Here is a 13412-nt window from a genome sequence, read left to right as displayed (position 1 = left end):
AAGACGTACGGTTTGGTCATGAAAATCCCACCAACTTGAAAGTGGGAGGCTTTGATTTTGAATCACAGTTGGGGTTGAATTGAACTAGAAGTTGGCATTTGAAAATGAAAATTTGCACCACTGGCCCAGGCACGATGTATAGCAGTCAACGAAAGAGAAAACTTTCTTCTTTCGTTTGCTATAAACGATTGTTCAAATTGTTCGAGTATTCTTCTATTCTTCGGTGTAAAACGAAATAAGTATCAATTTTCTAAATAGGATTATAATAAATCTGACCAAACTTTTGCTTTTGCAATTCTCTCAATGTTTACGTTTCGCAGATCGGCCCTTTTCATATGTTTGGCTAGGACTTCTTTCAATCTCAAGATGCCCTCTGTCTATCAAACTCTAAAATAATAGCTTCACATTATTCTTCATAAACAGGTTTCAAATGTTTTTTTTCGTTTTCTACCAGTTTTTCGTAACAAAACAAAATGTTTGCGTGAGTGTCAAAAGAACGAGATTTTGCATTATTATCGCTTAAAATAATATCAACGCTAATAACGAAAACATCGATATGGAACTGCCGTTAGTGCTTGTTGAGAGCGAGCATAGCTTTCGCCAGGGCGAATGTTTTAGCTCATACGAGCAGTTCATTGCCAGACTGGAACGGCACAGTGCGAACGATTTTGTACACTACTGGCGTCGAGACTCACGAACTATTGAAGGAGCCGCCCTCAAGACAGCACGTCCGATTGCCGCAGCCCTCCGGTACTATTCTGTGCGGTATTCGTGTATCTTTGGGGGCCAGCGCTTTACTACTAAGTCAACCGGAACGAAGAGAGTGTATGTTGAAAATGTTTTGATTGTATCGTTTTAAATTTTTTATTATATCTTTAGGCGATCCACGCTTCGGAATGACTGTCCGGCATATATTGCCCTGCGCGCGTCCAAGTGTGGCCAACAGTTGGTAGTGATGGGCACATCAAACGTACATAACCACGAGGTCACTGAAGAGATAAATAAAAATCTGGCTCACAATAAAAAGCTTTCGGCGGGAATGAAACACGAAGTATTGGTGCTTCTTTTTCACAACATTGATAAGAAACTGATCAGGGAGTATGTACGCCTGAAAAACGGCAAGGAGCTTACTACCAAAGATCTTTTTAATTTAGCAGCCTCATTGCGGAAAAACTCGTGCTTTGAGCGAATGATACTTGACACCAAAAGAAGTTTGGAATTGGCTGCAGAGCTAAAGGAATATATAAACAAAAACGGTTCATACTTTCCGAGAGTTTCATCAGTCGAGCTACATATGAAACTAGAAGTAGAAAAATCCCCACAATCTGATGTGGCATCTCATTGCACAGATACAACGGAGGAGCGTTTATTGAATGACAACTCAAGTGGCATGAACGCATACGTAAACAATTCAAAAGACGATCAAATGGTTTCAGGCTCAATTCAAAATGATTATACAAATCATGACTATGTTTTTGAATTCCTGGATGATCCCGTAATACCCAAAAGCGTTGCAAACAGGAAACGGGCAAGGTGGAAACCTGTGACTTGTTTTACCTGTGGTGCAAATAATCAAATAGTGCGAGCACAACTAGATGTGTTGCGGGCTCGAAGAGACAAACTGCGAGAAGAAACTCAGCTACTAAAGCTGAAAAAACAAAAACTTAAAATGGAACTAAGGTTAATGAAGCAAAACATACATGATCTCAAATAATAGCCATTTCTTAAATTACAAATACCATTTCTTTTACATATACAATACGGTGAAACCTTAGAACTAGTTTAAAAATTTCATTGATACAATTTATTCCGACGTATGTTTTCATTAACGTCATCGAGGCACTCGGCTAGTGGAAAAGAATCTAGAACAAGCGACTTACTCATGTCCGGAATGTACTCATTGTTTTTTATAAAAACCACTTGCGACATAGTCTGAAACGAAAAAAATTACATTAATCACTTAAAAGGCTTTCTTTTTTGTGTCTTAATTACCTCCGCCAAATCTCTGAGCAGCCCAACCAATCTTTCAGTCAGCAGTTCCTTTCTTTCGCCATCAGTGTTTTGTTCGCAGGCCACAAACTTTTCCAAATCCTGCACCATTACTTCGATGTCTTGGATAGTATCTCGAATTTTGGCGCACTCTCTTCTATTGAATCGCTCCACCCGATCAAAATCTATCTGTTCCAGACAGCGATTTTCAATTCGTCCAAGAGCTTCTGCCGATTGCTTCAATGATTTTACCAACGCCTCCACATCAACACTCTTCATGGCTAGTTTGCTACTGTCGCACAAATTGGTCAGCGACCCGGACTGGCCGTTGGCCAGATTGGTTTCGTTCAGAATTCGTGACTGTTGCAACGGAACCGTCTTCTTTTGTGTCAGATTTCGGTTTACCCGGGAAGCTGTTCCCCCGGCAGGGCGTTGACGAATTTTGTTGAAAAGTAAATCGACGTCCTCCACGGACAGGCGGTTGGACGGATCTACGGTTCGTACATCTGAGGTCGGTGTCCATTCTTGCTGGACCAGCGCGAGAAGACGATCCGGTAGTTTCAGGTCTGACAAAAGTTTGGACTGTAAACGACCAGTGCTGAGAATGCGATTAATTCTATCTAAATTAGTGATTATGTTGCTGGACAGTTTGTTCAGATCGTCTTCCATGACGAGGGATGAGTTGTTAAACTATCAATTTGTGAAATTAGATGGAAGTTTACACGAACAAGTTTATGTTTTAATAATAAACACACCGAACTATTACAATAGTTCTAATAAAAAATGCTTTTTGGTATTTTTATCTGTTGATTAATGGCTATACAAATTAAACGGTTTTCGAACGCATTTTTGTGACGAAGTAAACAAACCCTGTAAAAAAAAGTACGAGACGCTTCACATAATCGATCCAAGTAAAGCATTTTTTCAACAGCAGCGCCATCTCCATATCACGACCTCAAGAAACATTTTTTTGACAGGGTATTAATCTACCTGATATAGAACCATATGCTATTAAAAATCATTTTCATGTGCGTTTTCATGTTATAGTGCATTCAAACTACGAGTTAAAAGTATTTTAACGCTATCTTGATGATGTTTTTCTTGTTACTAATTATTATAACGTGTTTTAACTCTGTAGTCTGAACATAGTATTAGAAAGTAAAAGAAATGATTCCCTTTGAATGTCACATGGAAATCCATTAAAACGCATTTCATGTGGTGTTTCAAACTAAATTCAAACAAATTCCACGTGAATCCAGCTTTTTACGTGCCATAATGGCGGTCTAAATTGTTCAGTTCGTAATACGTTCAATGGCCCTTTTTTGACAATAATCGTTTACGTCAACCGCCCAGTGAGATTAAATCATCCTACGTTAGGCCAATGCGTTAGATGTTTATTCAATGAACGCCCGACATTTTCAATTGGGCGTTGCTGTCAAGCTGGTGTAAACGATTATTGTAAAAAAGGGCCAATAAGCGTATTACGAACTGAACAATTTAGACCGCCATTGTGGCACGTAAAAAGTTGGATACGACATATTTCTAGAGCTTTTTTTCGTTACAGCATATCTAACAGAAACGTCAAACGGAGAAAATCGCGTGCGAAAATTTCCTTGCAACTTTTAAATTTATTTAACAATTAAAGCACACAGAAGGCTATTAATTCTTTTTACTCATTACAGGATCGCATAAGCATATTACATGTTTTTTCGCGAAGATAATAGAGAGATAATTGATAACTATTATTTTATTACATTTTGCCGATCACCTTTGCTATTATGCTGTTTTACATATGTGGTCTTGGCAACACCGTTTGTAGATGGTACATTTTACTGTGACGTTTTGAGAAACGGGTTTGTAGTTGTGATATATTTCACGTACTGTATTGCAGCCGAGAGTGTAGATATGAGGTTTGGCATTGGAAAAAGATGCTAACTACAGTCGACTTGGAAAAACATCACAACGCATCACATCTACAAAATATTATCAAAACTTTGGTATACTATATCTGACATTTTGACTTAAGATTAAATTAACATGTAAATAGTTATTATTTTTCTCTATTATTTGTGGACGATGAATACCTCCATGGTCCATGACCGTTTCTGCAGCTGGAATGATTTTCTAATGGGAAAATATATAATCACAGACCTACCAGACATGACTCTGAGAACAGTTCACTGAATAAAACGTGATCATAATTTCCAATTTAAATTCACTTGGCACACTATCGCTGCCTTGTGGCGATTCTTTAAACTATGCAACTATACAACGATCACAGAAGGACTAAGCACTCTATGCTATGCTGGTATGACTCATCGCACCCTGGGATGCACTGCAGCTAGCTCAATGGAAGCCCTTGATCTCCCTGCCACAGTCGAGCCATTGCAGCCAGCGTTCACCAGTCGTCCCGGTCCTGTGTGCAGGAGTGGTGAAGGGGTCTTCCAAATCGATACCAACGGCAAGTACGAATCTGATTTTGGTAAAGCAAGCACTGATCAGCTTCTCGCTTCCAGTCAACCGCAGCATCCAAACCTATACAAATGTATTACCAGAATGCCGGCGGTATGAATTCAGGAATCGACGAGTATTTGATAGCAAGTTCGGATGAATGCTTCGACATAATCGCCCTCACAGAGACGTGGCTTAGCGATAGCACTCTGTCAGTGCAAGCATTTGGTGCCAACTACGATGTTTTCCGTACTGATCGCAGCTCACGCAACAGTCTCAAGGCTACCGGCGGCGGGGTACTTGTGGCTATCCATTGTCGATTGAAAGCGCAACTGATTGACGATACTTTGGGGGTCTGTGTCAAGCAGGTATGGGTGCGAATCAAACTGGCTGGCTACGCACTTTTTCTTTGCGTGGTTTATCTTCCACCGATCCGCACTCGTGATTCGACATTGATTGATTCACATACTGAGTCACTGGAACGGATTTCCGCTCAAGCAAGTCCGGTTAATGCGATCCTGATTGTTGGCGATTTCAATTTCTCCGGATTAAAACGGCGCTCTGTTTCTGACGAATTTATGTTCGCTGATCCCGAACTGTCATCTTTTCATGATGGTATAACCAGTTTGCTTGACTGCTACAGTCTAAATCTGCTGGGCCAAACGAATAATGTGGTGAACGAGAACAACAGAATCCTTGATCTCTGTTTTTCGAGCAAATCTGACTACGCGCCAAATGTTACCGCAGCACCGTTCCCCCTGGTAAAGACTGTTAGACACCACCCTCCCCTGCATATAGTGCTTGAAGCGATTCGAGTGAAGCATGACCACAGACTAACAGACATAACACTCAAAAACAAAGCTTCGCTCGCTTTAACGGTCATTTTAAATATATTTGTAGTTGGGACTGTGGCCACATTTGAAATTATGGCGCCACTGACATATGAACAAGCATATGGGGGATAGATCACTAGTGAAAAATTGTTCCCAAACCTGAGGGGTAACCCACCAGTAAATGAGTGATTGGGACTGTGAATAAAAGGTGGAGCTAGTGTTCTGGGAAAATTGTCGGATCGATGTTTTTTGAAGGAATTCCCTCATAGTGTTATGTCTGTTAGTCTGTGGCATGACTGCAATGCTTCTGACACCGTCAGCTATAATTTTAGAAAAGCCGACTACAATAGCATCATACTGGACTGAAATTCTCGACAATGATGATGTCAACGTTGCAGTGCAGACCTTCTCCAATGTTATGAGCTATGCTATCGATCGCTATGTACCCAAAAGAAGTGGTCTTCAATCTAAGCACCCAGCGTGGCACACAGCCGAACTGAGACGGTTAAAAGCGACTAAAAGAGCCGCTCTGAAGAAGTACTCCAAGTTTGGGGGCTACGTGCTGCGACAACACTACGTTCATGTTAACCAAGTCTATAAAAAGACATCGAAGTAAGTTGAAGTCCGAACCTAAAACATTCTGGAAGCATGTAAACGAGCAAAGAAAGGAATCCGGGTTGCCTTCAACGATGAGCTATGGAGGACGTATGAGCTCTAGTTTACAGGCGATTTGCCAACTATTCTCTGAAAAGTTCGCGAGTGTTTTCTCCAACGAGAAACTGACACCGCGGCTCTCAATGTACCTCAATCATACCAGTCGTTGAACTCTATCAATATCGACAATAATATGGTGCAACTGGCGATTGGCAAAATGAAGGCTTCAACCTCGGTAGGCCCAGATGGTATACCAACTATTATTCTAAAAAAATGCTCTGCCGGTCTAATTGAACCCCTTTTTGTCATCTGTTTAAATTGTCGCTAACAACCGGAGTATTTCCCGAACTCTGGAAATCCTCCTTCATATTTCCAGTTCACAAAAAAGGTGACAAAAAAGTAGTTGACAACTACCGTGGTATTATAACGCTAAGCGCAGTTCCTAAGCTGTTTGAAATGGCTGTGTTGGAACCCATCTCCAGCCACTGCAAGCAGTATATTTCCGAGACTCAGAATGGATTTATGCCGAAACGTTCAACATCTACGAATCTTCTGTCGTTCACAACATATATTACAGATGCCATGTCGGACGGCCTTCAAACTGACGTTATATACACGGACCTTTCAGCTGCATTTAACAAGATTAATCACGCTATTACAGTGGCAAAGTCGGATAGGTACTAATATTCTCCGTTGGATGCAATCGTATCTCAGTGATCGTCGTCTAGCAGTCAAGATAGGTGATTGTGTATCCGTAGAGTTGCTTTGCTTTGCTGGTATTCCGCAAGGCAGCCATCTCGGTTCATTGATTTTTCTTCTATATTTCAATGACGTCAACTTTGGTTTAGAAGGACCACGGTTGTCTTTCGCCGACGATCTCAAGTTATACCATAGAATCCGGAATACTGATGATGCAGCTTTCCTTCAACGCCAACTGGTAACCTTTGCGGAATGGTGCGAGTTCAACCGGTCATTACGTTCTCGAGGAAAAAAACGCCAATTCGATTCGATTACTGTCTAGCTGAATCCACGATTGACAGAGCGAATTGTGTAAAAGATCTCGGAGTTTTTCTCGATGAACAACTGACGTTTAAACAGCATATCAGCTATATTGTGGCAAAGGCATCACGCTGTTTGGGGTTCATAATGAGAATATCTAAGCACTTTTCAGATATTTACTGCTTGAAATCTCTCTACTGCTCACTCGTTCGATTAACTCTGGAATATTGTTCAGTTGTGTGGAAACCTCATTATTATTATCCATAGAATTGAGACAGTACTAGGGTGACCATACATCCTGGTTTCCCAGGACATGTCCTGGTTTTGCATTGTCTGTCCTGGTGTCCTGGGAAGTCGAGGAAAATGCTTGATTTGTCCTGGTTTTTCTCGTGTAAGCCTAATATATTTCTATCTATTCAGTCTTCGATTTTCACTATGCTCTAGATCGCAGTAACGACTGACCGCAACCATAACTGCAACATATACTCATCCTCAATCGGAATGTGTCAAACAAAACTTAATATAGTCGAATCTCCCAATTGTACCTTTTGATGGTTCTTTAAATCTCCCAAGAGTACGTCGTCAATATCGATGAAACAATGATTACCAGCGCTTCTCCTTGGCTTAAATCGTCATTCAATCCGGGACTCGAAGAATTCCCTTTGGTACCTCTGAAAAGACACATCGGCATTTTGGTGCTTCTGCTTCTACTTGAGATCTCTTGCTAGTGGTTTTTTTCGTCTTACTGGAAATCCATTCCATAAAAAGAAAAATAGCACCTAATCAGTCGCTCTACTTGTTAACAGTGCAGTGAATCAAACGAACGTTTCTACCTAAAGTCTGCTGTCTATATGTACCGTGCCAGTATTATAAACAAGCAAAGCAATCGAATAATAAATATTTTCTAAAGCCATTGTGAACAATAAAGCACCGTTAATTTCATCGATACGATATCGATAATTCATTTCAAGATGTTTGAAACTCAACAGCAAAATTCAACAGCAAATTTGCAAATGCAGTTTAGACTATCGGAAGCCGTCGTTATACAAGCTTACTACAACTTTGGCTATAACGGAAAGCTACGCAATGGAAGACAACATGCAATACGTCGTTGAGCATGATAGGACCAAGATACCCATTTATATCGACAATGATAAGATTGATATGCGTCTGCACGATCAACACCTGGGTACTATTAATAAATTTATTACAACCATCATGTCGGAATACGTAACGGTGGAATACTTTAAGTTTGAAACCCGGAGAAAATTTAGGTATTTCCAACGGTTTTTATTTCGTGAGAATGCGAGTGACCTATTCCTTCATATCTGAACTTTCAATTCAAAGCAAAACGCGTGACCAAATCTCAAATCACGCTGCGCACGTATGAAGGACAGACTCCTGCGTGTCCTACGTTGTTATACAAGAAGACACACTACGAGAAACCATGTACACAAACCTCTAACGAAGCAATATCAACTGCAAGCATACCCTTCACACAGCCCTTCATCAACATCAACTAAATCACAAACCATCGGATTTGTAGCTCAGGCACCAACGATTACTGGAACAACAGAACGTACGCACAGCGTGAACGATCATTGTGATGTGCCTAATACTTCCCAAACAACTGCCAGCACCACCGATATTAAAGTAAATAACAAAGAACACGGATACGCGATCGTGACCCGTAGGCCCCACAAGCAACTCAAACCAGGTAATCGTAAAAGCCCATACAACATTAACAGCGAGAATAGCATGAACGAAAACGAGGGAAACGAACCAAACATTTCTTTCATCGCGACGTGCATGAATTGAATTTTGTTTTCTTTCAAATTCACGCAGGGATGTCAATTTTTTCAAGCTCGGGCTCAAACTGATATTATTTACACCAAGCTATCCGCCAGTTTTCATATAACAATCGATTAAACGGAGAAATTTTTGGTAACAACGGTAGGTTTTGCAGCTCTCAAGTCGAGAGATAATGGTTGTCAATGGAGATTGCCAGGCATAGCGCAGGGAAGCTACTTGGGATCACTGATGTTTCTGATTTACGTCCATGTCGTGTTTTTAGTACTGAAAACTCCTCGCCGGCACTGCATAGACCATCTCAGCATTAAACGTTTGCTTATGGTGGTGTAGCAAGAACTGCCACTGTGAAATTCCGATGAAAGACTTTCTGGCAGAGCTCTTCCTCCCAGACTCCCATAACTTTTTTACTGTGCAAGCTCTGCCTGCCAGACCCCAGAACTTTTTAACTGCCGAAAGCATGCGGAAAAGGCAATGTCGATTGAGAGGTAACGGGGGAATCAGTACCCTTTCGACTGTCCTGGTTTTTTACTCGTCTAATATGGTCACCCTAGACAGTACAGCGCAGATTTGTTCGGTTTGCCCTTCGTCGATTGCCTTGGAGCAACCCTCACCAGCTGCCAAGTTACGAAAGCCGGGGTTTGCTTATTGGACTCGATACATTGCAAGTGCGGCGGGATCTATTCCGTGCTATGACGATTTCGGATATTTTGCAAAATCGAATTGACTGCCCCGAGCTTCTCAGTGCGATAAATATGAACGTTCGCCCTCGCGCCCTTCGCAATAATTTATTCCTCCGATTACCTCTTCGCCGGACTAACTATGGAGTAAACGGTGCCATCATTGGTTTGCAGCGGACCTTCAACAGTGTCATTCGAATCCGAGTGTCGATCGAACATCTTCACATTCCACGTAGCAGATTACAATTTGATTTTTTAAATAGATTAAGAAATTATCATTAGGACGGTTTCGAAGGTAGTTTGGATATCTAAACCAGGTGCGCTACTGTCGTCATGTTTTTTTTGTGGCTGAGTGCGACAGAATTGACAACGGTTATTCCTCTACCCAGTCAAACTAGTCCGGAACCGATTCGGACTTCCAGCATGAATTCCAGCTCAAATGCGTCAACCGATAGTCAGAATCGGTTGTTTTCTTTGAGCTAGATTCCATGCAGAATCCATCCAGGATTTCGAACCGGTTCCGGAATCGATTTGACGGATAGTTGGGATAGGTTGGTGTGGCGGCGCTAGTGTTTTTAGTATATTAATTCAAATGTTTACACACGTTTTTTAAATATTTTTGTTCGATCGTGGATGTCTGTTCTCTGTGACAACGCTATTTGATTTTCATTGTTATTTTCAACTGGATTAGTATTAACTCTTAACAATGTGTCAAATAATTTCCTAATCGACTCTCATTTGATGGCCAGCAGAAAACATACTGAATTAATTGCAAACTCTGCCAAAATCATCGTATTTGCGGTGCATTTTGATGGCCACTGCTTCCTGCATACATTGCTCCTCTAAAGTTTATCCTCGTTTTGTTCATACAGAAAGCACCTTTAAGTTTTGATTTCAAGACGACCCGGTCAGCGTGGCAAGCAGAAAGTAAGCAAAAGTTGAGCAAAGCGAAATTGATGCTGGCAGAGTTTCTGCGAGCATTTTGCGCGATTTGTGCGAGAATTCTGGCAACGAATTCGCTCAAATGCAACAACCGTTTCTGACAGAAGCGGTTAAACCAACCGATGCTGCTCACTTTTATCCAGAATCGAGCCAGAAATGTACGGCCAAGATCTCTGCACGCTTCCTGCCACATCTTTGTCAGATGTTTTGCTCAATTCGTACTAAATTCTGCCAGGTAGGAATTGCCAGGATCTTTGCACAGTTTATGTCCGAGTGATGCCAGGGTTTTGCTCTGTTTCTGTCAAAATTTGCCAGAAAATGCGAGCGAAACCGAGTTCGCCCTAGCTCAACTAACCCGACAGCCCGCTTGGACGTGCCTGGCAGGATTCCCCCCAGATAGCCGGCAGCGAAATAAAAACTCTGGCAGAATTTCTGGGGGTCTGGCTGGCAGAGCGCTGCCCAGCCGGCCGGCTCAAATGCAACAACCGTTTCTGGCAGAATTTTTCGCCTTACGGTTATTAACGGTTTTTTCTGCCGGATTTCTGCCAGGCACGCACCGGCAGGACCGGTTTTGCACCGCTTCAGGTTTTGCTTGTATTTTTTCTTAATTTTTTTTTAATTTTATGTAAATTTATAATAAAAACATGTCTGGAGACATGAAATCCATATTACTTACCTTGTTTTAAACCAAAATCTTTGTTTCTTCCTATTTTTTCATCTTCCAAAACTATCCTTCTTGGAAAAATATAAATATGGCGAAAATGAAACAACGATAAACAAAAAAGAACCGGTGAGGCGAATCTGCCTGCCATAACTGGAAGGAGTATAGCTGAATTCTGGCAGCGCCATTTTGATAATTTTGACAGCTGCCGGAATCCTGACGGACTTTTGCTGGCTGCTCGTTTTTCTTCCAAGCGGGAGGATACGCGCAGAAATCTGACAGGGCTGCCAAACCAAGACTTACAGACATCTAGCAGAGTGGTCTCTGCCAGAAAATTTGCTCACTGGGGAACGGTTACTACAATCAATACTCGACAAACATATGATTACGGCCTAAAAGCCAACTGTCAAAATCAACTTTGAATGGAAATTCCAGACAAACCGTTACTAGTCGAACATAGTTCACAACAGTTTATGAAAGAGAAAACTTTTCTCTTTCGTTTATTATCAACATCTGTGATTGGAGTGTAACGGTTTGTCCGGAATTTCCATTCAAAGTGGATTTTGACAGTTGGCTTTTAGGCCGTAATCATATGTTTGTCGAGGATAGAGCACCAGTTTATTTTTGTTTGTCCCTAACAAAGAGAATAGGAAAAGAGACGAATAGTGTGAAGCCAAAAATACCTTATTGAGCAGACCAATCGTGCAATGTAAATAAACATTACTCATGCCTGAGTTGGAGGAGATAAGTATTGTAAATCTATCAAAAAAAAATTTGAATTTTCGTCAGAATTTAGTGCAATCGTGATTGTAAGGTGCATTCTAGAGTCTATGTATGAGTAAAAACAAGTTTTAGAATTATTTCATCTCTTTGTTTCGAAATGCACATCGTTTGATAAACAAATTCAACGATCGACAAAAGGTTTGTTTTCAAAATATAATAGGAGTCATTTAAAGTGCTGCCTTTGGAAACGGTTGCCAAATTCTAGTGTTGAAATCATCGTAAAGGGAGTGTTGCCGTTTTGACTGATTTTCACTCTGCGTCTCTTTCACTATTCTCTTTGGTCCCTAACATAGTTCATTTAGCACAATAACGGCAATAACAAAACGCGGACGTTTAACCCTTTCATGCCCAACTTTTTTCTAGTACATGTAGGGTTTCAAAACTATTTTTCCTTGAAAACGGTGGGGCCAAAAAACTCGAATAACTTTTTTTCATAAAGGTATGTGGTTTCCTTGCAGTGCTAGAAGCTGCTCAATTTTTACCTTCCAATGCTCACTACAATTCTCCTAGAGTATTTACAATACTCCAATTGCGTGGAAAACGTAGCCAAAAATAGTCTAAATTGATAAGTTTTATCAGTTTTCACTAATATTGCAACATAACGAAGTTATATGAAAAATTCATTTTCCATCGTAAACGTATACGGTCCCTGGCAGCACTGCTCCATCGGAGTTCAATCAGACTAATGGCAATAACTTCAGTTCTAGAGCTGATCCTTATAACTGTTAATACTCAAATGAAAGCCAATAGACATATTTATTAGCCTTACTTGTTTTTGTGAGCAAATCTTGCCTTAATCAAAAGTTTTAGTTGTTTAAAAACGTTGTTGTCCACAAACAACATGGGCATGAATTGACTAATCTATGTGGAGTGGTGTTGGTGCGAGATTGAGGTTAAATCGGGTAGTTTTTTTTGCCAAATGAGGTTAAATCAGATGGCGAATTGAAAACATAGCGTTATATGTATGTTGTCTATACACATTGCAACTGTGTTGGTGTCCTAGACGTCAAATAAGTCAATGGGTTGATGGCATGTGTTTGGGTATTTTTGTCAATCATGTCATACGGTTGCGCACCTCTTGTGGTGAGCACGGAAAGTTATGGGAATGGTAATCTAACGTTTGAAAATGCCGTTAAATTTTTGCAACACCTTGGTGATCTCGAGTGTCATGTCTGGTAGGTCTGTGATATAATTAAAATCAAAACTTTTCAGATTATTATTTATTACCTTTCGCTCAAACTTGAATAATATTTTTGTGTTTCAGGTGAAATCGAGCGATGGTCCCGGCTAGTTGGAGCTGGTTAATTTCGGATAATTCGCAAATGCTCGCCTTTTCAATCAGATCCTTTCCTTCTTCAGTACTCTCCAAAAGAGACAGGAGCAGGTTTGGTGTAAGCGTGATAATCTTATTGTCCAAATTTCTTATTGTTCCGCTAACATGGATTTCCTCCTTGGAAAATCCTCTTCTAGATTCTGTGTTTCAGTGTCCTCACTATATTCTAATATTGGATCATCATTCTGCGTAGTTGTTCCGCTTTTTGGCGCTTCCGGCGTATGTGGTTTCATTATTAGGGTCAAATACCTTTTCGTCTTCTGTCTAACTGGTGCCAA

The 13412-nt window shown here is 40.7% G+C and overlaps 2 protein-coding genes across 2 annotated transcripts; one reads left to right on the top strand and one right to left on the bottom strand.

Annotated features, from left to right (window-relative positions):
• Positions 1 to 462: 462 nt before the first annotated feature.
• On the top strand, positions 463 to 1723 carry LOC131696221 (uncharacterized). The gene is made up of 2 exons (XM_058984767.1): positions 463 to 825; positions 880 to 1723. Exons 1-2 carry the CDS (start codon positions 557 to 559, stop codon positions 1712 to 1714), a joined length of 1104 nt encoding a protein of 367 aa, XP_058840750.1. The 5' UTR covers positions 463 to 556; the 3' UTR covers positions 1715 to 1723.
• Positions 1721 to 2835, bottom strand: LOC131696222 (uncharacterized). The gene is made up of 2 exons (XM_058984768.1): positions 1993 to 2835; positions 1721 to 1932 (listed from the first exon to the last, which is right to left on the bottom strand). Exons 1-2 carry the CDS (start codon positions 2656 to 2658, stop codon positions 1792 to 1794), a joined length of 807 nt encoding a protein of 268 aa, XP_058840751.1. The 5' UTR covers positions 2659 to 2835; the 3' UTR covers positions 1721 to 1791.
• Between the last annotated feature and the right edge of the window lie 10577 nt (positions 2836 to 13412).

The sequence above is a fragment of the Topomyia yanbarensis genome, unplaced genomic scaffold, assembly GCF_030247195.1.
Source record: "Topomyia yanbarensis strain Yona2022 unplaced genomic scaffold, ASM3024719v1 HiC_scaffold_95, whole genome shotgun sequence".
In the NCBI taxonomy this organism is placed as follows: Eukaryota; Metazoa; Arthropoda; class Insecta; order Diptera; family Culicidae; genus Topomyia; species Topomyia yanbarensis.
This window is presented reverse-complemented; position numbering and strand designations above follow the sequence as displayed.

Excerpts from the sequence above, each read along its gene's own strand:
- LOC131696222 (XM_058984768.1), bottom strand. The coding sequence starts at position 2,658 with ATGGAAGACGATCTGAACAAACTGTCCAGCAACATAATCACTAATTTA. Across the intron at positions 1,933-1,992 it reads TGCTCAGAGATTTGGCGGAG|ACTATGTCGCAAGTGGTTTT; the intron begins GTAATTAAGACA and ends TTTTCGTTTCAG.
- LOC131696221 (XM_058984767.1), top strand. The coding sequence starts at position 557 with ATGGAACTGCCGTTAGTGCTTGTTGAGAGCGAGCATAGCTTTCGCCAG. Across the intron at positions 826-879 it reads TCAACCGGAACGAAGAGAGT|GCGATCCACGCTTCGGAATG; the intron begins GTATGTTGAAAA and ends TTATATCTTTAG.